The sequence below is a fragment of the Phallusia mammillata genome, chromosome 2, assembly GCF_965637545.1.
Source record: "Phallusia mammillata chromosome 2, kaPhaMamm4.hap1.1, whole genome shotgun sequence".
Lineage (NCBI taxonomy): Eukaryota > Metazoa > Chordata > Ascidiacea > Phlebobranchia > Ascidiidae > Phallusia > Phallusia mammillata.
In genome coordinates this window covers 23,335,204-23,360,478 of record NC_137253.1, presented here as the reverse complement: position 1 = coordinate 23,360,478, position 25,275 = coordinate 23,335,204, and the positions used below count along the sequence as shown (strand labels likewise).

Here is a 25,275-nt window from a genome sequence, read left to right as displayed (position 1 = left end):
TCTGTTTTATATTTTTTATTTTTTTGGGTCCCCTTCCCTGAAGGGGACACATATTGATTTTACTCGAATTGTTTTTTTTTCTTCCCAAAGTTTGTCTGACTCGTTTTTCCATCAAATGTTTGATGGATTTGGCTGAAATTTACACAGATGGTAGATATAGTTATGTAGATGTGCATCCCACTTTGTTTTTGTTGATAACCCCAGTATTTACCCCGCTAGCCCCCTAAAATGGGTATTTTTTCCCAGAAGTTTGTCCGACTCGTTTTCCATCAAATGTTTGATGGATTTGGCTGAAATTTACACAGATGGTAGATATATTCATGTAGATGTGCATTCCACTTTATTTTTGTTGATTACCCCAGTATTTACCCTGCTAGCCCCCTAAAATGGGTGAGTTTTTAAACAGTGTCAGAATTAGCTGAAATTTGGATTTCTTGTATAGTATGCCATTTATAGGTGTCGATTGTTGTGTTCAATCCTGTACTCCTAACATTTACCCCACAAGCCCCTAAAGTGTAAAAGTATTTGTATGTTACTGGGCACCACAAACGAAAGATTTCTTTGGCGTTATAGTGTTACAAGGGCAACCAGTTGTATGTTGCTCGTTGGTGGGTTGCTTGGTGGTCGTTTTTGCGCCATGGCAGTTAGGGGCTTGTTAACAGCCCTATGACGTCAGAAACATTAACGGTTGTTGCTCAAAACACCTCTAGTGGTCGAAATTTTAAACATTGGCGGATTGGACTGAAATTTTGCAGTGTTATTGATTGAGTCATTGTGGTTTTTGTATATTTTTTAATTTGTGTGTCGAACCCAATTAGTTACCCTACTAGCCCCCTAAAATGTGTCAGTTTTTTAAAACGTTAAATAGGACATATATACTTCAAACAATATCTGGGGTGAATCTAATTTTATAGTTTGTATTCTACATAGTATTATTATTTAAGCCCAGTGCCGATCACTGTGTTTTACCTTACAACACCCAACTTTCTCATGGTTGTCTCTTGAATTGCATTATTTTCAACTTTGCATGTGTGGGGACCCATGAGTTTTTGCCTGCAGAAACGACTAAAGTTATAAAAGACAGTGACTAATATGGGACCCAATACAAAATAAGCATAGGAAATATATTTATGTTTTAAAATAGGTTATAGTGTATATGCAAGGGCAATATGTGCTAAACCACCCTTCTAGTTTTTCAAAACAGCACACTGAAGAATAGGCGAGATAACACTTATAGGGCGTGTCAAAAATTACAGTACACGGGCAAAATTATTTTGGAGTTTGATAAGGCCAGGTAGATGATGAGTGGAATTAAATTGAAATGAATAAAAATTTGAATTGGTTTGAAAACCGCAACCAGTTCGGACCGGATAATTTGCCCAAACAGGAACAAAACCCGAACCCGAAAATATACATTTTTAAAAACCTGAACCGAACCCTTAAAAACAAAACCTAGTGAACCCGCTACGGAACCTGAACCCATATGACAAGCAGTTCGACTTCCTGATATATATTCAGGGTTGCCATACCGTCTTTATTTCTAAGATTTGTACTTATTTTGAAGGGCTATGTCTTAGAAAAGTTCATTGTCCTTATTTCTAAGAAATGTCCTTATTTTTGACTGTAGTCCTTATTTGTCTAATTCAGGAGTCACCAAATTTGAGCCCGTGGGTCAAATCCTGCCTTCCAGTTAAAAATGGTTGCCGTATGCTTTTATTCTCCTGCTGGTCCAACCAAATTGCTTTACAACATTATTTCATTTAAAGTTTTTCATACTTTTCATTTTTTTAATACAAAATGTTTGTTAATGTAGGATACAAACAATTTATAAAAATAACATGGGGGAAATTCGAACTTGGTGATTGACTTGTGGGAAACTATACAAAAAGGAACCACTGTTCTATAGGGTTTTCTGGCAGAAGTTGCAACTGTTTTACAACTGACTACAGACTAAAATGTCTTTGCAGAAACAACATTATTTCTGGACTACAATAAAGTAACAATAATAGCCTAAATTTTTTATAGAATTGTGTATATTTTTTGATTAATTGCTCTTCTTTATAAAAATATGCTGAAAATCCGATGTCAAAATAATGTAGACAAGACATATTGAATTCAACAAATGGACTTTTTTTTAAATTTGTTAACAAAATGATCGCACACTGTTTGTACTGCAATCTGCAACTAGTGTGTGTGTGTACGCTTGTGTGGGGACCCATTCATTTCTGCTTGTGGAAACAATTACGTTGTTAAACACTGTCTAATTGTTAAACAAAAGATAGGTACCCAATTGAAAGCAAAACAAACTCATATTCATTACTGGTAATGTAAATAAACTGTGTAGATCAAATCAATAGCATGATGTAGGCCAAATCAATAGCAAATACAGGAACTTGAACCAATGTGTTATTTCTTTGAGAGCTACAGTATCACAAGCACATTTACTTTGCTTTCACACCTAACTTGCATTAATATGGTGAAAATAGCCTTTCTGAAACTATTTTACAATGCAAGCATGCTTATCCTTTTGTTTTTATACTGTATGCGTAATCCTTTTTGAAACGTGATCAGACACAGGAAGCTTGTTATGAACATGGGATTGCAGACAGTGTCATTAGGGTCTAGTCTAGTGGTTTGGTAGAACATTTGTTTATGCTAGGAAATGGTTCATTATAGTACTTACAGGTCGATTTAAATATGCTTTTTAGGTTTTTTTAAAAAGTTTTTTACATTTGGAGCAAGGTTTTGCTTAATATAGTCATACAAAAAAACATACTGTAGACAGTTTGTTTAGAAAACTTTATCGAAACTTTATTTTTGGGAAAAAAATACCTAGAATGACTCCATCAGCCCCTTGAGTGTCTACAAAGCCCAGGTTGGGAACCACTGATTTAGATAAATACTCAATTTTGTTTTTTTGTTTCTAATGCTTTTTATTGTGTGAATAGAACTCTTTGGGTGTAGTGTTGAAAGTTTATTTGTAATGTCCCAACCTATTTGTGTCAATGACTTTGAGCCCTGGGCAAAGAACAAGCTGACTAAAAATGCCTGGGACTATTATTGCAGTGGAGCAACAGAAGAACAAACATTGCAAGATAACTGTGCTGCATTTAAAAGGTAATGTTTTTTGTGCATGATTTGTGTTGTAGTGATAAAAAAGTTATACTTTTCCTGTTTATATTAACCATTACACCATCGTATAATTGATGCAGCCTATATTTTTGTTTTGTTTAAACGAACCTTTATATTGATAAATATGATTGCTTCATTGTATTTGCCAGTGTTTTGGCAATAACTCATACAATAATTATTCATGTTGAAAAAATGTTAAATTCTATACATATGTATCATGGTAGATGTTGACAATAAATTTGCACAATATTAATATACAGGGTGTTAATTAGTGATGCACCAAACCCATCTAAAAAGGTTCGGACCGAAACATATACCGAATAGTTTCGGCCGAATCAGGCCTAACCTAAAATTCCGTTCTTATGAATGTTTTCAACTGAACCTTGTGTTGTTAAATACAAGCACACTGAATTATGACAAACCAAAATCACTTTTAAAATGCAAAAGCTTACTAAACTTATAATATTATGCAAACAACGTAGTTTGTATATTATTGATACAGCAAACTTACTTTACTGCATGCAAATTGTGGTAAAGCTGGAGGCAGTATAGATTTCTTGATAACCCCTATACAGAGTTTAAAGTCCACTTTAGAGCAATATTGCTTGTATGAGCTGACATATATATCTTATCAATATCTTTATATCAATGTTTTAAACTAATTGCGTTCAATGATGCACATACTAAGTTCGCATTTAATGGACAATACATGCGGTCAAGGTCAAACGTCACTGACTACCAAGTATCAATATCAATCAAGTAGAACATCCTGTATATTCTTGCAACTGTAGGTCACCAATTGGCACATCTGTAGGCCACCAACAAGTGTTTTTTTAGTTTTGTATATTGTGGCATATTTTTGGCGCATGTTTAGTGCTTTGTGTTAAGTTTTATAAATTTTTGATGCTTTTCCATCAGGTATCGGCTGCGCCCATATGTATTAAATGATGTATCCCAAGTGGACACATCAAGTTCTGTACTTGGTGATACAATTGAGTTTCCTGTTTGTATTGCTTCTACAGCAATGAACAAGTTAGCTCATGAGGGTGGAGAAATCGCTGCTGCAAAAGGTTTGGAAGTTTCAATAAAAAAAATAATAAAATGATGTCCCCACTTAAAACAATTCATACAGATTGCAATTTTATTTACAGCTGCTTCATCACTGGGGTCTGGTTTTATGCAAAGCACTGTATCCACGACCAGCATAGAAGATATTGCAGAAGCTACACCTGGTTCTCTGAAGTGGATGCAACTGTATATCTTTAAGGTTAATAAACACATGTCAGAAAATTTCCTTATAGCAACTACATTGGTTTAATAAAGACAGCTTTAAATAAAGTTCTCTTCCTATTGGTTGCTCAAAAGTTGATTTGGTGACCACTCTTAAAGCGTGGATTTCAAAACTAAAAAAGTCAACTTTGGGAGCATGGTCACAAATACCTCTTTTTTTCTTGCAGACTAGAGAAGTCACGAAAAACATAGTTGAAAGAGCGGAGAAAAGTGGCTATAAAGCCTTATTTGTAACTGTTGACACCCCAATTCTTGGAAGAAGATATGATGATGTTCGAAACCATCTTCAACTTCCTTCACATTTAAAGTCAGTCACCTTTTTTCTTGATTTTGTTTGTCAGATTTGTTTATGATCAATTGATAATGTTTATAATTGATTGTCAGATTTGTTTATGTTTGTTTTATACATAATTTTTTAGGGTTAAATTTGTAAAATAGTTTGATGCCCCCTTAATGTGGCGACGCCACACAGCATGCAAATTGTTAAACAGTGCTGAATTTGGCAACATTTTTCAAGGTGTTGCCAGGGTCACTGTTGTTTGCCATTCAATTCAATCCACCAAAGATTCTTCAAATAATAACTAACGTATAGGTGAAAATAGTTTATAGGTGATCTTACTTGTTTTTGCAGTGTGCAAATTGCTCAATTTACTCGCACAACCAAACAAATTATTCAAATTGAATAACAAATCATTGTAGTGTAATGCTTCCCTTTATTTGTTTCTTAACTTGTAAACTGTTTTAACAAACCACACTATGTTATTAGAGGTGTTAGGCCAAATCTATCTTTAAGTGTTCCAAATTTGAGTTAAGATGTAGCACGGCATAACATACCGTGTGAAATGCCGGAGTTTTAAGCCACAAGTTGACTTTAACAGACTCGCAAATTTTCAATCACAAAAAATGTCCAAGGGAATACAAGGTGTTGATGGTTCTGGCATTGAAGAATTTGCGACAAAGTACATCGATCCAGCTCTACAATGGAAAGATATTTTATGGCTAAAAAGTATTTCTAAACTGCCAGTTGTTTTAAAAGGAATTATAACAGGTAACTACATGTATTTGTCAACAGAACGATTTTACTTTTGCCCTATTGACCCTATTCAGGTTTTGTTTATTGTGGTTACTTGATTTGCCTTCAACTTTCTTTGAACATTGTTTAGCTGAAATGGCTCAAAAAGCTGTTGAACACAAGGTAGATGGGATTGTAGTGTCCAACCATGGAGCACGCCAGCTGGATGGAGTTCCTGCCACAGTATTTACCGTTTTTCTGTTGTGTGTTCCCCCAAAGTATAACATTTTCTAACATTTGAAGATTGATGCTCTCCCCGAAATCGTTAAAGCTGTCAATGGAAAATGTGATGTGTTTTTGGATGGAGGTGTTAGGACCGGTACAGACGTTTTGAAGGCAGTTGCAATGGGGGCCAAAGCAGTGTTTGTCGGACGACCTGTACTCTGGGGATTAGCTTACGACGTAAGTGATTAATTTGGATCACATTTGACATCCAACACCTGCGTAAAAATGTTTTTTTGTCAAATGTTAAATCTAATTATTTTCTGGAACTTTCGATTTTTCGTTGCAGGGTGAAAACGGTGTTAAAAGCGTATTGTCAATTCTGAGGGATGAATTTAAAATGTCGATGCAACTGATGGGTAAGTAACTACGACTATGGCCTTACAAGCAAGAATATAAGTTTCTTGCATGACATTTCATTCGCATTATCAAATCGTTTGATGTGTTTTCCAATTCCTACAGGTTGTCGTTCTGTAAAAGAGCTTCAGGAAGGGAAAAACTTGGTAGTTCCCCAAACATTTTATCCTTCCAACCTTTAAATTTTGCTTTATCGCATAAACTTTGCACATTTGCACCATATCGCATCAATGTTTTCAGCATCGGTTAAAAAACACAACAAGATACAAAACACGTTTTTCAATTCGCACGTTAATATGTTGCAGTATAACGGCCACTGATTTTTTTAACGTTCAAATTTCTTGAAAATCATCATTTGTGATGAAAAAAATCATCTTTGGTGTCCGTTTTCGCTTTTGCCACATGTTTTTCATTTTTATCTTTTTGCACAACTTCCAAAGCGTTTAGAAAATGAGTGTAAAACACAAGTTTACAACATCTCGAGCTTGATCGATTCGTTTTACTTGAGTTTGTATAACAAGCATGTCAATCATTGTACACCATAGTGTTTTAAAGTTTCAATCTTTTAGCACCATACTAGTGTTTTAAATGCCTCGTTATGTGGTACTTACATAGCAATAGGCCTACATATATATTGTGTTTTGTGAAGAAATGCTGGTGATTTACCATGCGCTTATATATTGCCTTTGTACTATTCAACGAAATTATTGCTTTAATAAACTTGTAATCGGACTGAATGAAATGCCTCAACTTTGTCGCGCTTTTTAACATCTAAACGTTGCACACCATCGGCTTGGTGAATATTTTCAGTGTTGCCAGGTCAATTTGTGAAAAGGCGCAACTTTACCCGTCAAAAGGAGCCCAATTTTACAAATACCTAAAATACAATTGATTTTCACTGCTGTTTGTGTGACAATTTTTCAGGTTTCTCCGTTTCAGGTTTGATTTTTGTGCATTTTAAACTTGAAATTGAGCTGTTTCCAGTAACACTGTATTGGATTTACCCACTTTTCGTGCTTTTTTAAATTTTGTAATCTCTACTTGAAAGAAAAATATTCCGCATTAATAACAAAGTAAGATAACCGTTAAAACAATGATTTTTGCCAAGAGACAATTTTTGTTACGTGGTAACAACGAACGCGTTTATTAAATTTCTTTGTTTGAAAAATGAACGTTGCATTGCGTCGACTGAAAGCATCCTTTTGCTCAGCTGGATGTTAAATCTCCGACGCTCGGCAGTTTCATTAGTTTCCTTGTCAAAATTGAACTTACAACGTTTTTGACGTCACAATAATAATGCCATCATTACTCGTCATACGGTAGAAAATGTCATTTACAAACCCGCCCAAAAAGGTGCAACCCGCAACTCATGAAAAAAGCCCGCAACTCGATGTTAAAAGTAGCCCAATTCGGCGACAAAAGCACTGAATATTTTAGCGCAATTGTGGTGCTACGATTTTGTCCGGGAATAAAAAAATTAAACTCCCTGACTGCAGCTGTCACTTACCAAAACCAGCTCGAGTAGACTTTCCTTTAAAATGATTTACTGCTTCTACGTGAATGTGGGTTGTCGATTCAAAATCGACTAAAAGAAGGTTAGCTCGTAAGGAAGTTTTAGGCAAAATAATAGCACTACTATATTTTTGTACCGATTATTTTAGTATGATTACTTTATATTAGGAGTACACAATATCCATTGCATTTACCCAACCGAACATCACACACTCCTAGGAAGATCTGCTGTTTGTAAAGGGCCCTAATTTCTTTGCCCCCAGAAAAAAAGTAGGCCTATGCATTTGTTGTTATTAAAAAAAAGAAATTGGGAAAAGGAAATCGTAGAGACCAAAGATAGACTTTGGTAGAGACGAGGAGAACGTTTTTATTTTATTGTCGAGGCATAGATAGTGATACTACATACTGGTCGAGAGTGTTTTGGAATTTTGAGATTGCTACGTTTGGTGTCAAAATAGGGCGCTTTGTGTATAACGTAAACGTAAGCGCAGCTACGTTGGGCTTGCAACTGTGGCCAAAGTATGTAGAAAACAGTCAAGTCTGTGTTTTATATATACTTTGACTGTGGCAGACTGGCAGTTCGCTTTTACGGTTGTTTTTGGTGATTTAAGAAGCCATTTTGTAAATGGCATGGGCCATGGGCAATAGTGCGAGACTTGCACTTCTAAGCAAAGAAAAAAATCCTTACTAAGCAAGTTTCAAAAACAAAGATACATGATGATATCAAGCCTATATGGGTTTATGACTTTTATGAGTTTATAAACTTCCAACACTCTGTCCCCGAGGTGAACTTTTTGGTTTGCATTTGTGGTATACCACATATGCATTACATATGTATATATAAATTAGATATAGATATTTTTCTTAGTTTTAATTCAGCCAGAAAATTAAAACTAACTCAAAAACAAATTTGTGAATTATCTCTCATGTACAAATATAAATAACTGTTGACTTATTTAGAACTATGTTTAGTATGAACACTGGTTAAAATTGGTTTCAAAATGCTGAATGCAAGCAGAATTACTTTTAGAAAATGCATGCTGCAAAAAGGGTCTGATGCTGCAAAATTTTTTGGCTTGGTAGTTCAACAAAAAGTTGGATATGCCACTCTTGGTGAATTTATTCAGAAAATTCGGTTTAACTACTTTGACAACCCCCGACATCACCTTGATAATGACAAGTGGAATAAGTTTTTTTGCATTGAGGGAAACATGTCATCTGGAAAAAGCAAATTTGCCAAAGAGTTAGCAGAAAAATTGCCGGTTAAATTCTTTCCACAAGCAACCACTAATTATGATCTTATTCGACTATCCCGCACATACCCCGATGAAAAGGTTAAGTGGAATTTGAATCCCAAGTCGGTAATGCAAAAAAGCCGATTACTATCTGAAGACAAACTGTGGACCGATCCAACAGATTGGGTTCACACATTTAGATATCAACAACAACTGACTTGTTGTAGATTCCACCAGTACAGAGATGCCATGATCAATATTCTTGAGAAAGGAGAAGGTGTGGTAATGGTTCAACATTTCCATAGTGATGTGGTTCGTGCAGATGCACAAAGAAAAATGGCTTGGATTGACAAAAAATACTGGGATTACTACGACCTTTTTCATTATCATGCGGATGAAAATATGCTCCCTCCTCAGGTATACAATACTGTAGTGTGTTGCTTAACTAGGCAAACAAAACAGGAGTGTTGTTTCTGGCCCTGAAAGATGTTATTTCTAAGCAAATTTTTATTCAACAACTTTTGTTTTATTGTTTATTGCAGGTAATTCTGTACTTGGATGTGCCTGCGGAGCGGTGCTATGAAAACATCCAGGCAGGAGACAACGAGGCAGAAAAGAACATTCCTCTTGACTACCTGAAGCATGTGGAGCGAATATACAAAACAAAATTTCTACCAAAGTGCAGGGACAAGGGTGTCAATGTTATTACACTTGATTGGTCAAATGGTGGTGACATTGAAGATGTAAGTTTCTTATATAATATATTTAATGTTTCTCTTGCATGTTTATGGTGATATGAATAACACAATGCAGGTTTGGTTACATCAATGATGCCACAATATATATATCATGTAGTTTTAAAGTTGTTGTTTCAGTTTGTATGGTAAAAAGACAACAACGGTTTTCCAATACACCAAAGTTGAAAAAAATGCTCAAATTGATGTATATTTGTTGCATTGATTTTGGGTCTATTTATGCTGCATGTAAATAGTTACTTTGTTTTCATTCGTAAGAACAGTGTATATGGTACTTAAGGATTTTTTGTAGTCAACTAGTTTTATTAAAACAAATATGTAATTCTGCCTACCCCATTCTATTCGTAAAATCTTCTCCTTACAAGTTTGTAACATTGGTATAATGGAAAGTGAAATCTCTTCTTTTTCTTGTCTTATTATCAGATATATGTTTTATGGGATTTAGGTATCAAAACACCATTTAGGTGTTAGATACGTTTATAACAGCTGTTCAAATCTTATTAGGTTGTAGAGCAACTTGATGACATGCCTTCCCTTCTTGCACCAGACCACTGGTGGGATGGCAGTAACAATTACTACAGACAGTTGCTAAACTTGTTGTACAATGATGCTGAGCGCTCCCGGCGTCTGGGGATGTATTGTCCATTTGAAGAAACATGGCAGCCACTTTGGATGCTTGATGCTCACTCAATGGAAGAAAACCTTGCTCCTGGTACATATCACAGGGGCTTCAATTCCAAGCTTGGTGATAAATGGGTTTTTCTGAAGTCTTAAGCATGTAACTTATTTTCAGTCTTTCGAATATACAGTCTAACAGTAATAAATCTTACTTTTTCTTGATGAAACAAAATAAAGTTCAGAGATGAAATGTTTGTTACATTTACAGAGTTTTTGACAGGTCACCATAAACATATTGCGATTTGTGAAACACAGTTTAGAACGTTTTGATTTGAAACTTTTGTCACAGTGTGGCCCTTAATTTTGACATGGAATAAAATTGAGAAACAGTACTTGGGTTTTGTTTAATTTAGGGCTTTGGCAAAGTATAGACCGGTTTAATGCTTTCTGCTCACTTTGTCCTTTGTAATTTAAAATGTTTACATCATATTAATACCGTTCCCAATCGGCATAAACATGTGCATGGGGACTTTTTGTTTTTCCTTGTCAAAATAATCATGTTAGTAGGTCAAATGGTGTGTTCAATATGTTGCTAAAAATAATGTAGATGTAGAATATATAAATTGCCAAAACATAGAAAAGCAACCTTTCTAGTTTTTGCATTGATAATAATACCCACAGCACTCCAAAACAGGGCAAGTACTTTTGTGCAAAGTTATGAGCAATAGGGATTCAGTCATCACCTCTTTCGAGAAAATATTGTAATTTTGCGGTACTTTGATTTTCCAGGGAATTTTTGTGACGTGATAATGCACCGAGATTTAACGTGAGATGCTCGGTGCTTGCCAAACAGAACATTTGCAGTTTGGCACACCCCTAATGAGCAATGAAAACAGTTAATTGCATCTATTTTTTAGCAATTTAGTCAGTTCATTGCCCTGGCCTAAATGTTTAAAATAATTACTGGAATAAAATTAAATAACATCTACACTTGAAAAACAGTTTATTTCATCCACAGTGCTTACACATTAATTTATAAAGTGCTACAATACAAAACCATATATACTCATACAAGTATGAATCCAACATACAAAATAAACTATATAAATCTACAACGTCACATGCCATTGCTCATCGTCATGATCCAAAGTGTCACGTGAATAACACAAACAGTACTTTACGTTGGTCACATAAGTAAACCTTAATCAATGAGGATAGGTCGTGGAGGCATAATAGGTTTGCAGATAAACAGTGTCAGCTTATATGCCACAGTACAGTAGTTATCACTTTATCCAAGTTTAACAGTGGAATAATTTACAAACGAACTCCGAGGCCCGCGTCCGACATTGGCCGCAAGTTTTGCTTTTTGCGCCATTTCGTTAAAATTAGAGGATTTCCTTTTTACAATTTCTCGCTCTGCTTCGTTAATCTTTGCTTGGACTCTGGAAAATTCAAGTGCTGCCTCCTTCAGCTGGAGATGTTTCTTTGCCTGATTCTCCTTTGCTTCCAAGTCCTCCTGTTGTATTTAATCTAGTGTTAGAAATATTGTATATGGACAATTTTTTTAATAATACAAACAAAATGATGTTCGTTTAAACTAGTAACGTTCTACAACCTACACAACCTCGGCAATTAAAACATTCGAGAAAATCATCCAATGGACTTGCATCGAGGGAGAACAGCTCAACAAGGGACTCATTGTGCTACGCTTTTAGTATTTTTCCGCCCACAGTGGTTAAAATGAAACAAACTTTCAAGAAGCAACCAACCGCCACCATCACCTGTCCTAAGCCGTATTTTCCCACAAACGCATAAACACTATTTTAGCATGATTGTCCAAAAAAATAAAAATTTGTTGTTGAACTCTTAAAGAAATCTGAAACCCACCATAGTCTTTTGCACTAGTTCTTGATCTTTCTCTCGGATGATTGAAAGATTTCTTTTCCAGCTTTGTTCTGATGAGATGCGCATCTTCTGGGCTCTCTTCGACCTGTTTTGTGTGTTTTTCAACGCGGTTGTTTCTGCTTGCTTTATCAAATCAGCCTAAACACAAAAAATGCTGTTGGAAGAAATAGCGTGCAAATGGGCCTATCCAGAAGTCAAGTTGTTTTACGGCCAAGTGCTTTCACTATTTTTCAACCACGCCCGGTATTGTAGCTTAGCAGTCCTTACGTGTCTTTTTTGGCATGGAAATATTTATGTCAATTTCTGCGAACTTGTGCTATGATTTTATGAAGTGAAAACGGCCACTTGAAATCGACAAAATAAAAATATGTTGTGCCTCACAACAGCAAAAAGAATGAATATTAAACATGTATATTAACCTTGTAATATTAACATTTGTATGCCGAGGCAGGATTTCTAGGTCGAATTCGGGCTTTAAGCGTTTAAAATATCTTGATAGATTTCGGGCTTAAATTTAAAGTTTTGCTTGGGTTGCTTGATTCACCAATATACCGCTTAGTGTACTTCTTCCTCGATTGGAATGCCTGTTGCCACAGCACTGTTTATACAATGGAGCACCAAACCATATATAAAGGTGCATCAAGCGATTTAAAATTAAGATCAAGTGACATAAAAGTACACTGTGATTTTAAAGAGCAAGTAATGTAAAGGTGTACCAACCGATTAGTAACGATCCTGTACATTTTGGTTGCCCCGATGAATAAATGCGCACAACAAGGTGTCTAATGATGTGTTGCGTACGGTCGGCAATGTTATTTAAGCTTCGCATATCACGCTATGTGCAGCTGCATATATTTTACTTTCCATTCAGATTAACAAGCGCAGTAATCCTAGTTCTTTTGCTTGGCTTTTAAAAATCTCTGTATATGATATGACCCCCTGTAAAAGATGTCCAATACCTACAACTATTTCATCACCAATACAACTGGTTAGAGTAGACGGAACCTTATGCTCGGCGATAGTGTACAAGTGTTCTTCAGTCTGTCGGTCAAGGCGCTTCTGATTTTCTTTAGTTTGTCGGATTTTTTCTTGTATTTCGTGACACTGATTCTTCAGGGTGTTGTTACGCTCGAGAATCTGAAAAAATATTCGTTAATAAAAGGGTACACCGAAATGAATTAGCTTTTCGTTCGCGGCAATGTGACGAACAAGGTGGGAAACTGGAGATATCACATTTGCAAAGTTGGTTATAAAAATAATAAACCAAATCCTCGTTTTGATGGCCGACGACCAACACCAAAACTACACACAGCCCTTTTCATAAACAGTACATTGAAGAACCCTAGGAAACGTGCTGGCTTCGGCGCAGACAGAATCAGCTTTTAAAGTACCATTTGTGTGTTGTCACAATTGGAACGTTACTTGAACTTTTAAACTAAAACCCATGCAAAGTAGGAACTAGGAAAAGTAATAAAACACAGAAGGTAATTGGAAGCATTTTCAGAGATGGTACATGATCTTGTTGGCAGTGGGAAATATACATACTTGTTTAAGGTGGTTTTCCTCTGCTCTGTGAATCTTCTCTTCGATTACTTGTTTCTTGATCCTCTCCTCCTCTTCTCGCTTTGATCTCACAAGTTTTTGAACCTCCCTAAATCTCTCCCACTGACTTCGGTTCATCATTTTGACCTGCAGGAAACAAAAGAGGATGTTTGGCATTTGTGTCAATATTGACCAGACACTGATAAATGAATGTAAAGTTTTTGTTGTTGTTTTCCTATTAAAGATTCAGCACACTGCAACAGCATTCAAATAAACAACCATATTATTAGTAGGCAAATGTATGCATAGTGCAAATTAATATGGTGATATGTTTTTGATTTTGTTCCTGCACTGTAACACGAATTTAAAGTTTACTTGATGTGTGCTCAGTGTATTGCAAGAAAAGGGATGGGATTGTTACGGGGATGAACAATCGCACAATAAACAAACTGTGATATAGACAGATAGTTTTTGCACTCACAAGTGACAGAAAACAAAAGAGTATAACCACAGCTTATCATTAAACATGTCATTTGTTTACACTTGTATAGCAACGAACCTTTTCCAATTCCCTCATTTCAGCTTCAAGCTTAATCTTTTCAGCCTTTTCCAGCCGACCGCGTATATCCTGGTTTGTGGCCTCTTGAAATGCCTAAAACCAACAAACCCTATTCAGACTTAGTAGCAAATGTTTGCCAGTATTCAATGTATTTTACACCACCTCAACTTCTTTTTGTACACATTCCAGCATTTTTTCTTGCTGATGTTTTCTTTCCTGGACAGCTTTTTTTCTTTCTTCAAGTTTTCGTAATCTTTGTTTTTCCTAAAAAGAATATTTGTGCTGCAAGTCCAAAAAGTATATTTGATTAAAAAAAGTGAGAATAAAATTAGGACATTTATGCAAAGTTTAAAATAGAATTAAATGCAACAACAAAAAATCCACAAATTTGTGTGATGTTATTTTAAACTACCATAACGATTTACTGATGCACAACATACATTTGCTAGACTACTTCCAAAATGTACTTCAATTCAACAGTACCCTGTAAGATAGTTTTGAAAAGGTAACTAATTGAAACTAAATAGCATTTTTTTTAAAAGGGATATACTGTGCAAATTTTCATTGTTTCAAAAATCACCTGAATCATATTTTAACAACAATATATATAAAACAAATATATACCTGTTTCTCTTTGTTTACTTTTATAGTTGTTTCTATCATCTCTTGTTGGTGTAAGAGTTTAACTTCTTGTTCTTTCTGTTGTGTGATTCTTTTTTCTTCACTTTTCTTTACAATTGTTTGCCAGTGAACTTTGGATGCAGCTAGCTCTTTCTGCCGTAAATGTTCTTCTTTTCTCTTACAATGCACAAAGTAAAATAGTAATTTACCCATACACAACAATTAGTTTGATCACTCACTTTGGCCTCATCATGTTTTTGCTTTTCCTCACTCCATTGCAGAATTTTGTTTCTTCTTTCTTTTTCCTCCATTTCCTGGCGCTTTCTCTTTTCTTTCATAAAGACAACAAGCCGCTTGTCTCTCTGGAAAAAAAAGTGTGGCAATATTTTACAATTCATAATCAATAGCATTTTTTCCTCAATTTTTCACCTCAATCTGTGGGGTTACATAGCCGCTTGGCAGTTGAGATGAAAAGCCCATGGCTGAAGATCTTAAACTTTGGGTAGAAAATTTAGAAGACCTTAAAAATGGAATTGTAACAAAAATGTTTATTTAAAAAAAATGGTTGTTACCTCTTTTGGGTCTCAACACTTTTGCTCCTCGATCGATTAAGTTTGTTGAGATCCATAGATCTAGATCGTTCGGATTCAGGGCTTTCAAAACCTACTACATAGAATAGAAAAATGAAATTAAGTTAAGTTATAAACATACTAGTAGACTTCTTAACCTTTAAAATGTTTACAAATACTAACTTTGGTGGTAGTTGTTGGAAGATAATGACGAGGCATGCAACAGCTCAGTAGTCTCAGGAGTTCGTTCCCTTGATGGTGATTCGGTTTGGATGATTGGTGGTTTGCAGGTTTTCATGACATTGTTTGAATTGTTGACAAACACTGACTGAGTGGTTGCCTTCTTTTTGGGCTGCCTTGGGCTTTGCATACTTTTTTCAGGGGAAATTCTACAAAGACAATGTATTTAGTGACCAGTGTGGACCTAGCAATAACAATTGGGATTTTTTCTTTTAAGGCTTATATTATACTTCCTGAAGAATCCTTTACTGTAGTACATTTAAAATGGGTAAACACAAATGCCTGAGCAATTTATCTACAGCCCAAAAAGTGTACCTTGACAAAGGCTTTGGCTTGTTTAGAGAATTGGGGTTTCTATTTTCGTTTTTGGATTTATTTTTTGAAGCCTTGGTACTTGCAACTTGATGTTCCATGATTATTTTTTCCCTTTCATGTCTGCATCTCTTTAACTTTTGTACACGCTTCTCTTCCCAATCATTAAACATAATCTTAAAAAATATATTGAAATTGTTTTTAGACTTCTCCAAGAATTGTTTACTGAAACGTGTTTCTACAATAATTGTTACCAATAAAATAATACCTGGACAAATTCTGTGGATTTTCCAGCATTTTCTGCAACAAACTCAGAAAAAGGTTTAGGAAGCAGTTGTACTGGTTTGATGTGCAACCTGGAACATGCTTCAAGTGATCTTGGACTTGTGAGGACATATCTTGATCCCTCAGCCTCCGGGATATCAAAGTTATACAAATGAAGTACTTGATCCATGTTACAGTGTTTCGTTTAGCACATTTTATATGTACTGCCAACAGTCATGAAGTAACCACGCCATGATACTGCCAATCACAAAAATACTTAAAACTGCTTTAGTAGTTAAATACACACTTGTATTTATTCACAGCCATTAATTAACATTTTACACAAAAGTAACTTTCCAACCATCCAGACCTTTGACGTAGCTAACGCTTTCCATTTAAACCAAGTGCGACTAAACAATCACAAGAAAAAAAGTTAAGGAGTGAATAAAGAGCTCTTGAGAAAGATCGTTAAAGTATAAAGCCACTTGAAACTGAGTCAAACAGTAAAAAGTCCTCTTCTAGCCTCCTGGACAAGTACTTTGTCTCATGTCATAACTACTCAGCGAGAGCAACGCGGCAATATGTAATATTCTCTTTCACTTAGTTGGCATGGAGCACAACACAAGCTATAGCATAGCGGTGCACTGAACATTTTTGAGTTTACCGCAGGACCGTATGTAAACAAACCCTTCGAACCGTGACTTAACAATGGAGCAGCACCTGACGTCATAAAACAGGGGAGCAGCTTAAACTTCTTGTCAAAACTTGCCGATACGGACCTTTTATTCCTGTATCCACATTCGATAGAATTTTTTTTACACAATTGAAATGTCGCATACCACATAAAGTGGCTATTCTGTGCCCTGACCGCAACGATTATATTTTGCAGCGTGCTGTCGGGCGTCGGTCAAGGATAGTGATACTTTTGGGTCATCAAAAGTTAAAATATCTTTTTACAAACAATGCATTGGTGCAACCGCATGGCAAACAGCGTTATAAATAGTGATGCACCGAAGTTTCGGTTGGCCGAATACGCTGTTTTTCGATGTTTAGTTCGGGCCGAAACCGAACTTTTTGATTGCTTGGTGTTACGCAGTCCCCTTAGTAAAGCGGCCAGCTTCTTCGGACAACGTAACAGGTCACCGCTGCAATCTCCGTAATAATTTTTTTTACGGGGTTCGAACCCAGGACACTCCCGGGGACGAATCCCGATCAAGGTTTTTTGTGTCTGTATCTGGGTCAGGGCGCTTTCCATCAGCGTTGTCTTCGAAGGATCCTAAATATCACATACAAGGACCACATTACAAATGATGAGGTGTACCAAATTAGTGGTACCAAGCCTTTATGCGCCATCATGTCGACGCGGAGATTTAGACTTGCAGGGCATGTGTTACGCATGTCAGACGAACGGGCTCCAAAAATCGCTATGAGCTGGACACCGCAAGGGAAAAGAAAAAGAGGTAGACCAAAGCTTACCTGGAGGGAGACTTTCCGCAAAGATCTAGAAATGAGAGGGTTAAACATAAAGGAGATAGAGGAAATTGCAAAAGACAGAAAAAAGTGGAACAATCTTGCTGCCCAATGCGCCCAAGAGCGTGGGAAACTATAATAATAATAATAATAATAATCTGGGTCAGGCGCGCCAGCCCATTCGGCCAAGTTCCTGCCTCCGTAATTACCGCAACGTACGTAACCAGAACACCGACAGACACCATCAAATGAAATGCTTTAATCGGCGAATATCATCAATCTCAGTCACGTAGCAATGTAGTTTTTTAACTGTGAGAAATGGCCCACAGAGGTAACTCAGTGAGTGGCAAAGCTGAAATAACATATCACACCAGGGTTGCCAGATACAAATTGCTGAAAGGTGCCAAAAACTCCCAAAACAGCGCCAACCACAACAAAAAAGCGCCAAACAAAAATTGTTTAACGCCAAAAATCCCGCCAAACATTTTTTTACAAAACTAGCAGGAGAACGTATATTATACAGCTGTAGAAGTCACTTCATTAGCCGAACTGTATTGATTTGGTAAGTAGAATATTTGAATGACTGTGCGGGACCGTTCGTTTGTGTACCTGGAAACTTCATTTCCCGTCCAGTACTGGAAAAGAGGTAAGTTCCAAAAACAACATTTCCAAAAAGCCGTAAACATACGCACCTATTGCCTATTCAGGGTTTTCTATTTTCACTCGAACATTTACTTGGCGAATAAAAATCCACTTATTTACTGAACATAACGTAGTCATTAGGGTTTCAAGATCAGGATTATTACCACCATATTAAGCGAAATACAGTTAGTTAAAAGTAAAGTCCTTCAACATTATTGGCGATGCAATTTACCAGTCAGCATTAGTTTGACTTGGATTCCTACAATGGCTTAGAACAAGAAGTGTTTTTCCACTTTCATTCACTTTCCCTTACTGTCGTATGCTGGTTTCCACTTTTTAAATAACAATATTAAACATTCAAAACTATTTAACTTCAATGGTACACTCGCTGTATGTCACTCCTGACACAAACATTCGGATTTCTATCTTATTTTCTAATGTCTAGTCTAGTCAGAGAGTAGAGACTACTATTGTATTGGTTGGCTAAACAGGGGCATCCATGACGTAAGCAGTCACTAAATAAAAGATAACCTTAACCTGCATTGCAAAAGCGCAGCTAATGAATCAAATCTAGATTTTGTGGGTCAAAAAGATAACCCTTTGACAAACAATGACCAAACGTTCATTAAAAAAAGCAAAAACGCCAAAGAAATCACTTGGGTGTCATCCAGTTCTATAAACCGCCAAATTTTACAAAAATATCCGCCAAACCGCCAGTTGCAATTTTTGGTGCCAATAACCACTTTTTAAAAACGCCAAATTTGTGAAATTGGGGGCCAAATCCGCCAAATTGGCAACCCTGTATTACCTAAAGAAAATAATATACCGTATTTACTCGATTGTAAGCCGCGGCTTATATTGTTTTTTACCCGCCGTTTGTGCGGCTTATATTCGGGGGCGGCTTACAATCGAGGGCGGCTTACATTTTAATTTTATACCGATATTGTTTTTACACACTTTATTTGAGATTCGAAAGTTGTATTCATGTACAGATTATACGTCGATATACGTTCTGTTGGGTACAGTTATCAACGTAACTAACAAATATGGGCAACTAGTTATACTATGTAACAGCAGAAAGATGCATTACGAAACAATTCTATCTAAAATTCCAGGGTGCGGCTTACAATCGAGGGCGGCTTATAAACGAGGGCGGCTTACAATCGAGTAAATACGGTACATCATTGCATGCATATATGCTGGCATAAATTGATTACAATAAGCTGGTTGTGACGTCACAGTTCTTTGATCCAACAATGGGTCTCATGGGAACTTGAATTTTTTACGGTATTTTTCTTGAAATTTCATTTTGTAAACGGACGTAATATTTTATGCTCTCGTGCAAAATGGCGTATTTCGACTCGTGGAAGCGTTGGGCGAAAGAAGAAAAGATTTTTATACCGAAGCCTTATCTTGGAATGGCTGAAAAAGGGTAAGAAGCAGCAAAAATGCAACAATTTTAGTCTTTCAACGGGGTTTCAATGAAAATATCACTATGCAGGAGCCTTGACTTGAGAATATCACATCTGTCTGTTCAGGTAAATACTCTTATGCTTACTAGCACTACAGTTACCGCCAGCGGACGACGGTTGACGTAGGGCAGGTAATATTACACGAAAACAGTCCCTTAATCGGATTTTTGCACACATTTTGGCATTAAAGTAGAATACCTCTGTTTAAGAGGGTAACGCCAGTGGAAATGATATTTTTTGGTATTTTGTCGTTTTGGGAGCTCATTTTAAAGGGCAGGGCCCTCTTCAAAGCTGTAAAACTTATCCTGGTCACATAATATGCAAAAAGGGACATGCTTTTTTTTCTCCAACAGGCGAGCTGTTTTAATCGGTGCCTTATCGACGAACGGACATTACACTGCCCAGTATTTGTTTTGTCATGTTTAACTATAATGACGCATTTTTCAACGTAATATCGTCATTGTTGTTACTTTTCGCTTTTCAGATGAGGTTGTGGAGACTTGTAAGACTGATTCTAGAAATATATGGTTCTGGTTCGATCTGAAGCCAGAAAAAGATTCCTCCAGTGAGAAAAATCTACCGGGTATGTTTTTTTAGGACATTAGACACTTTTGTTAGCATCACATTGTTTTTGCAAGCTTTTGACTACTTGTTAAGAATAAAAATTTCTAACATTAAGACAGATTGGTATAGCTCTTAAACAATGTCTGTAAATTAACTATGTAGGTTTTATGCGCAGGTGGACTGCTGGTTGACCCTTCACACAGGTGTTGGGTAATCACTCACCCCGCCGACTCACAGTATGTTGTGATGCCTGCAAACAATGCTATACTATACCAAACCGGGCGCCCGGTTTGTCAACCGTCAATGTACTTGAATATCTTCGTCAAAACCCTGACAAATGTGACAGTTTGTGGGGTACTGGGCTCTGACAAAAGGCAAGCATCAAACCAAGCACAAGATGCGAGCAAGGTTGAAAAAGTGAAAAGGAAATCGATAGTTAACGATGATGTCAAGGTGTTGAAAAAATATCCGCTAAAAGAGGGGTAATGAAGGTTTTAGTTCAGAAAAGGGGCGAAAGTAAATCACAATTGTGTGCAACAGATGAAGCAGCGAGAAAGTGTTTGGCTTTTTCAACAACCCCTAAACCTGCAGTTGGAAAACATGGTCAAGTAAATAAATCAAACCAGTATCTTTGTGATTTTTTGGCAAATCAGATTTCGCCTTGTCAACCACCCCATTTGGCGAGAAATCAGTTTAAAGAAGAGCATTTGGCAGCAAAAATCTTTCCATCGAAACCTATTGATTGTCTGACCTTTCAGGTGGGAAATTGGGATTATTTTAATTCTGCGGCAAAGCCCGTAATGAAAAATGCCAGCACTCAAACGCCATCAATGAGAGCTCTCAAACAAAAAATTCAGGCAAAACGCTTAAACCTAAAAGCCCCCTTTCAACCAAAAGGGAAATCGAAAATGAACACAAACGATTTCGGCTCAATCACTGAGGATAGTAATAACCATGCAACCAAAAAAGACGAAAAAGAGGTCGATAGTCCACCTGAGGAGAGTAAGGTCCATGCCACAATCGATGAAGAAAAACAGGTTAAGTGTCCACCTGAGGAAGAAGAAAAACAGGTCGACTGTCCACCTAAGGAAGAAGAAGAACAGGTCGACTGTCCACCTGAGAAAGAAGAAAAACAGGTCGACTGTTGACCTGGGGAAGAAGAAAAACAGGTCGACTGTCCACCTAAGGAAGAAGAAGAACAGGTCGACTGTCCACCTGGGGAAGAAGAAAAACAGGTCGACTGTCCACCCGAAAAAAACAAAAAAACAGGTCGACTGTCCACCTGGGGAAGACGAAAAACAGGTCGACTGTCCACCGGAGGAAGAAGAAAAACAGGTCGACTGTCCACCTGAGGAAGAAGAAAAACAGGTCGACTGTCCGCTTGGGAAGAAGAAAAACAGGTCGACTGTCCGCTTGGGGAAGAAGAAAAACAGGTCGACTGTCCAACTAGGGAAGAAGAAAAACAGGTCGACTGTCCACCTGGGGAAGAAGAAAAACAGGTCGACTGTCCACCTGGGGAAGAAGAAAAACAGGTCGAATGTGCACCTGAGGAAAGTGAGGTCCATAAAATTGCAACCCATGACACCAGTCAAGCAAAGAAAAAAATAAGCGACGTTGTAAGTTTTGTTGTATACAGTGAAAGCATTTGCCAACATGCGCAGCCATCAGCGGTAGCACAAACAGTTTTGATTAACTTTGTTTTAATCCAGTAAAACCGTAACAACAATTTGCTTGCCCATCGCAGGGAACGAGAGGCCGACCCGTGTTCATTTTCACCGCCATTAAACCACCCGTTAAAGTACTTCTTGTTTTCGTCTGCGTGCTTGTTGCGCATATTGTTCGCTACCAAGCAAAGAAATAGATGCAAAATGGCGTATTTCGACTCGTGGAAGCGTTGGGCGAGAGAAGAAAAGATTTTTCTACCGAAGCCTTATCTCGGAATGGCTGAAGAAGGGTAAGAAGCAGCAAAAATGCAACATTTTTTGTCTTTCAATGGGGTTTCAATGAAAATATCACTATTTTGCAGGAGCCTTGACTTGAGAATATCATATCTGCTTGTTCAGGTAAATACTCTTATGTTTACTAGCAATATAGTTACCGCCAGCGGACGACGGTTGACGTCGGGCAGATAATATTATACGAAAACAGTCCCTTAATCGGATTTTTACAAAAATTTTGGCATTAAAGTAGAATACCTCTATTTAAGAGGGTAACGCCAGTGGATATTTTTTGGTATTTTGCCGTTTTGGGAGCTCATTTTAAAGGGCAGGGGACCCAGCGGCCGACCTTTAAAGCTGTAAAACGTATCCTGGTCACATAATATGCAAAAGGGACATGTTTTTTTCTCCAACAGGCGAGCTGTTTCAATCGGTGCCTTATCGACGAACGGACATTACACTGCCCAGCATTGTTATCCTACAAAGGTTTGTTTTATCATGTTTAACCTAATGACGTATTTTTCAACGTGATGTCGTCATTATTGCTACTTTTCGCTTTTTAGATGGGGTTGTGCAGACTTGTAAGACTGATTCTAGAAATATATGGTCCTGGTTCGGTCTGAAGCCAGAAAAAGATTCCTCCGGTGAGAAAAATCTACCGGGTATGGGTTTTTTAGGACATTAGACACTTTTGTTAGCATCACATTGTTTCGCAAGCTTTTGACTACTTGTTAACAATAAAAATTTCTAACATTAAGACAGATCGGCATAGCTCTTAAACAATGTCTGTAAATTAACTTTGTATGTTTTATGCTCAGGTGGACTGCTGGTTGACTCTTCATACAGGTGTTGGGTAATCACTCACCCCGCCGAATCACAGTATATGTTGTGATGCCCGCAAAAAATGTTATGCTATACCAGACCGGGCGCCCGGTTCGTCAACCGTCAGTGTACTTGAATATCTTCGTCAAAACCCTGGCAAATGTTACAGTTTGTGGGGTACTGGGCTCTGACAAAGGGCAAGCATCAAACCAAGCACAAGATGCGAGCAAGGCTGAAAAAGTGAAAAGGAAATCGATAGTTAACGATGATGTCAAGGTGTTGAAAAAATATCCGCTAAAAGAGGGGTAATGAAGGTTTTAGTTCAGAAAAGGGGCGAAAGTAAATCACAATTGTGTGCAACAGATGAAGCAGCGAGAAAGTGTTTGGCTTTTTCAACAACCCCTAAACCTGCAGTTGGAAAACATGGTCAAGTAAATAAATCAAACCAGTATCTTTGTGATGTTTTGGCAAATCAGATTTCGCCTTGTCAACCACCCCCCTTGGCGAGAAATCAGGTTAAAGAAGAGCATTTAGCAGCAAAAATCTTTCCATCGAAACCTATTGATTGTCTGACCTTTCAGGTGGGAAATTGGGATTATTTTAATTCTGCGGCAAAGCCCGTAATGAAAAATGCCAGCACTCAAACGCCATCAATGAGAGCTCTCAAACAAAAAATTCAGGCAAAACGCTTAAACCTAAAAGCCCCCTTTCAACCAAAAGGGAAATCGAAAATGAACACAAACGATTTCGGCTCAATCACTGAGGATAGTAAAAACCTTGCTACAAAAAAAGACGAAAAAGAGGTCGATAGTCCACCTGAGGAGAGTAAGGTCCATGCCACAATCGATGAAGAAAAACAGGTTAAGTGTCCACCTGAGGAAGAAGAAAAACAGGTCGACTGTCCACCTGGGGAAGAAGAAAAACAGGTCGACTGTCCACACGAGGAAGAAGAAAAACAGGTCGATTGTCCACCTGAGGAAGAAGAAAAACAGGTCGACTGTCAGCCTGAAGAAGAAAAACAGGTCGACCGTCCACCTGGGGAAGAAGAAAAACAGGTCGACTGTCCACCTGAGGAAAGTGGGGTCCAAAAAATTGCAACCCATGACACCAGCAAAGCAAAAAAAGAGAAAAAATAAGCGTTGTTGTAAGTTATGTTGTATACAGTGAAAGCATTTGCCAACATGCACAGCCATCAGCAGCAGCACAAACAGTTTTGATTAACTTTTTTTTAATCCAGTAAAACCGTAACAACAATTTACTTGCCCATCGCAGGGAACGAGAGGCCGACCCGTCTTCATTTTCACCGCCATTCAACCACCCGTTAAAGTACTTCTTGTTTTCGTCTGCGTGCTTGTTGCGCATATTATTCGCTACCAAGCAAAGAAATAGATGTCGCTTTTACGCATCGCCGCACATGGCAGCATGGCCGTGCGCTTGACATTGATTAGAGTTTGCTTTCGTTTGTTTTTATGTTTTTGATTGTTTCATGTACTTTTTCTATCGTTTTATGTGTCATTTTCTGGTCTACGCGTATTAAACTATATTTTTCGTGCCGATTGTCTGCTGAATGTCGCGTTTTAATGCTTTATTTTAAGACCGGGATTTCACCGTTTGGAGCTACTAGTTGTTAGGTTGTCAAATTTGAAGTGCGAACACGGCGAAATATGCGTTTCGGGCGATCCCTTGCATCGATACAAATTGGCCCGCTTGCTTGGGGACCGCTACTCAGTTGGGGTACATTTTTAAAGCAACAAACGGGCGCCATCTTGTCGGTTTCCGCTTGCAAAACGGCTCAAACAAAAGCGCATGGCCCTAGTTGCCCTATGCAGCGGCTTTTGTACCTTGGACCGCATACCCCCATAAGTTTTTTTCTGAAATTGAGACGCACAAATAGCGCGAAACTGCAAAATAAGGACCTGTCGTAAAATTGACTACAGTACAGATTTGTGTGTAGTAGAAAGTTGCAAACCGGCGAAAGTATAAGCCCGAAACCCGGACCGAGCCCGAATCGTTTTTAAGAAGCCCGTTTAGGCCCAAATTTTGATTGGCAGGCCTGTATATTAAAGCCTCAGGAAAGACCAAGACAACATACACAATAAGCAATTGGTCTTTGACAACTCGCTACTTATTTATTCGAAAATATACTGACATAGAGTGTAAAGT

General features: G+C 37.4%; 3 protein-coding genes across 7 annotated transcripts; 2 read left to right on the top strand and 1 right to left on the bottom strand.

The window, feature by feature from the left end:
- The first annotated feature begins 2,789 nt into the window (after positions 1-2,789).
- LOC145213935 (2-Hydroxyacid oxidase 1-like) lies at positions 2,790-6,580 on the top strand. The gene is made up of 9 exons (XM_080082341.1): positions 2,790-3,117; positions 4,051-4,202; positions 4,284-4,399; positions 4,590-4,729; positions 5,301-5,470; positions 5,586-5,677; positions 5,738-5,896; positions 6,006-6,075; positions 6,179-6,580. Exons 1-9 carry the CDS (start codon positions 2,984-2,986, stop codon positions 6,253-6,255), a joined length of 1,110 nt encoding a protein of 369 aa, XP_079938467.1. The 5' UTR covers positions 2,790-2,983; the 3' UTR covers positions 6,256-6,580.
- A 1,938-nt stretch (positions 6,581-8,518) lies between these two features.
- On the top strand, positions 8,519-10,585 carry LOC145213934 (NADH dehydrogenase [ubiquinone] 1 alpha subcomplex subunit 10, mitochondrial-like). The gene is made up of 3 exons (XM_080082339.1): positions 8,519-9,237; positions 9,363-9,563; positions 10,080-10,585. Exons 1-3 carry the CDS (start codon positions 8,587-8,589, stop codon positions 10,347-10,349), a joined length of 1,122 nt encoding a protein of 373 aa, XP_079938465.1. The 5' UTR covers positions 8,519-8,586; the 3' UTR covers positions 10,350-10,585.
- A 594-nt stretch (positions 10,586-11,179) lies between these two features.
- On the bottom strand, positions 11,180-16,809 carry LOC145214662 (uncharacterized). 5 transcript variants are annotated; one of them, XM_080083234.1, is made up of 13 exons: positions 16,210-16,809; positions 15,945-16,117; positions 15,573-15,778; positions 15,393-15,483; positions 15,250-15,340; positions 15,060-15,182; positions 14,824-14,997; positions 14,362-14,463; positions 14,200-14,292; positions 13,644-13,787; positions 13,104-13,235; positions 12,081-12,236; positions 11,180-11,709 (listed from the first exon to the last, which is right to left on the bottom strand). In XM_080083234.1, exons 1-13 carry the CDS (start codon positions 16,393-16,395, stop codon positions 11,482-11,484), a joined length of 1,899 nt encoding a protein of 632 aa, XP_079939360.1. In that variant the 5' UTR covers positions 16,396-16,809; the 3' UTR covers positions 11,180-11,481. The 5 variants fall into 5 exon arrangements, with proteins under 5 accessions (XP_079939360.1, XP_079939359.1, XP_079939361.1 ...); XM_080083233.1 differs by having other exon boundaries at positions 15,393-15,486; positions 16,210-16,808; XM_080083235.1 differs by having other exon boundaries at positions 15,250-15,316; positions 15,393-15,486; positions 16,210-16,808.
- Between the last annotated feature and the right edge of the window lie 8,466 nt (positions 16,810-25,275).

What these genes read in the sequence shown, in the direction of transcription:
- LOC145213934 (XM_080082339.1), top strand. Translation starts at nt 8,587, where the DNA reads ATGCTGAATGCAAGCAGAATTACTTTTAGAAAATGCATGCTGCAAAAA. An exon ending in AAAATATGCTCCCTCCTCAG is followed by an intron (nt 9,238 to 9,362) that starts GTATACAATACT and finishes TGTTTATTGCAG; the next exon opens with GTAATTCTGTACTTGGATGT. An exon ending in ATGGTGGTGACATTGAAGAT is followed by an intron (nt 9,564 to 10,079) that starts GTAAGTTTCTTA and finishes AAATCTTATTAG; the next exon opens with GTTGTAGAGCAACTTGATGA.
- LOC145214662 (XM_080083233.1), bottom strand. Translation starts at nt 16,395, where the DNA reads ATGGATCAAGTACTTCATTTGTATAACTTTGATATCCCGGAGGCTGAG. An exon ending in AAAAACATGATGAGGCCAAA is followed by an intron (nt 14,998 to 15,059) that starts GTGAGTGATCAA and finishes GTGCATTGTAAG; the next exon opens with AGAAAAGAAGAACATTTACG. An exon ending in AAATGAGGGAATTGGAAAAG is followed by an intron (nt 13,788 to 14,199) that starts GTTCGTTGCTAT and finishes TGTTTCCTGCAG; the next exon opens with GTCAAAATGATGAACCGAAG.
- LOC145213935 (XM_080082341.1), top strand. Translation starts at nt 2,984, where the DNA reads ATGTCCCAACCTATTTGTGTCAATGACTTTGAGCCCTGGGCAAAGAAC. An exon ending in AGAAATCGCTGCTGCAAAAG is followed by an intron (nt 4,203 to 4,283) that starts GTTTGGAAGTTT and finishes TTTTATTTACAG; the next exon opens with CTGCTTCATCACTGGGGTCT. An exon ending in TTTAAAAGGAATTATAACAG is followed by an intron (nt 5,471 to 5,585) that starts GTAACTACATGT and finishes AACATTGTTTAG; the next exon opens with CTGAAATGGCTCAAAAAGCT.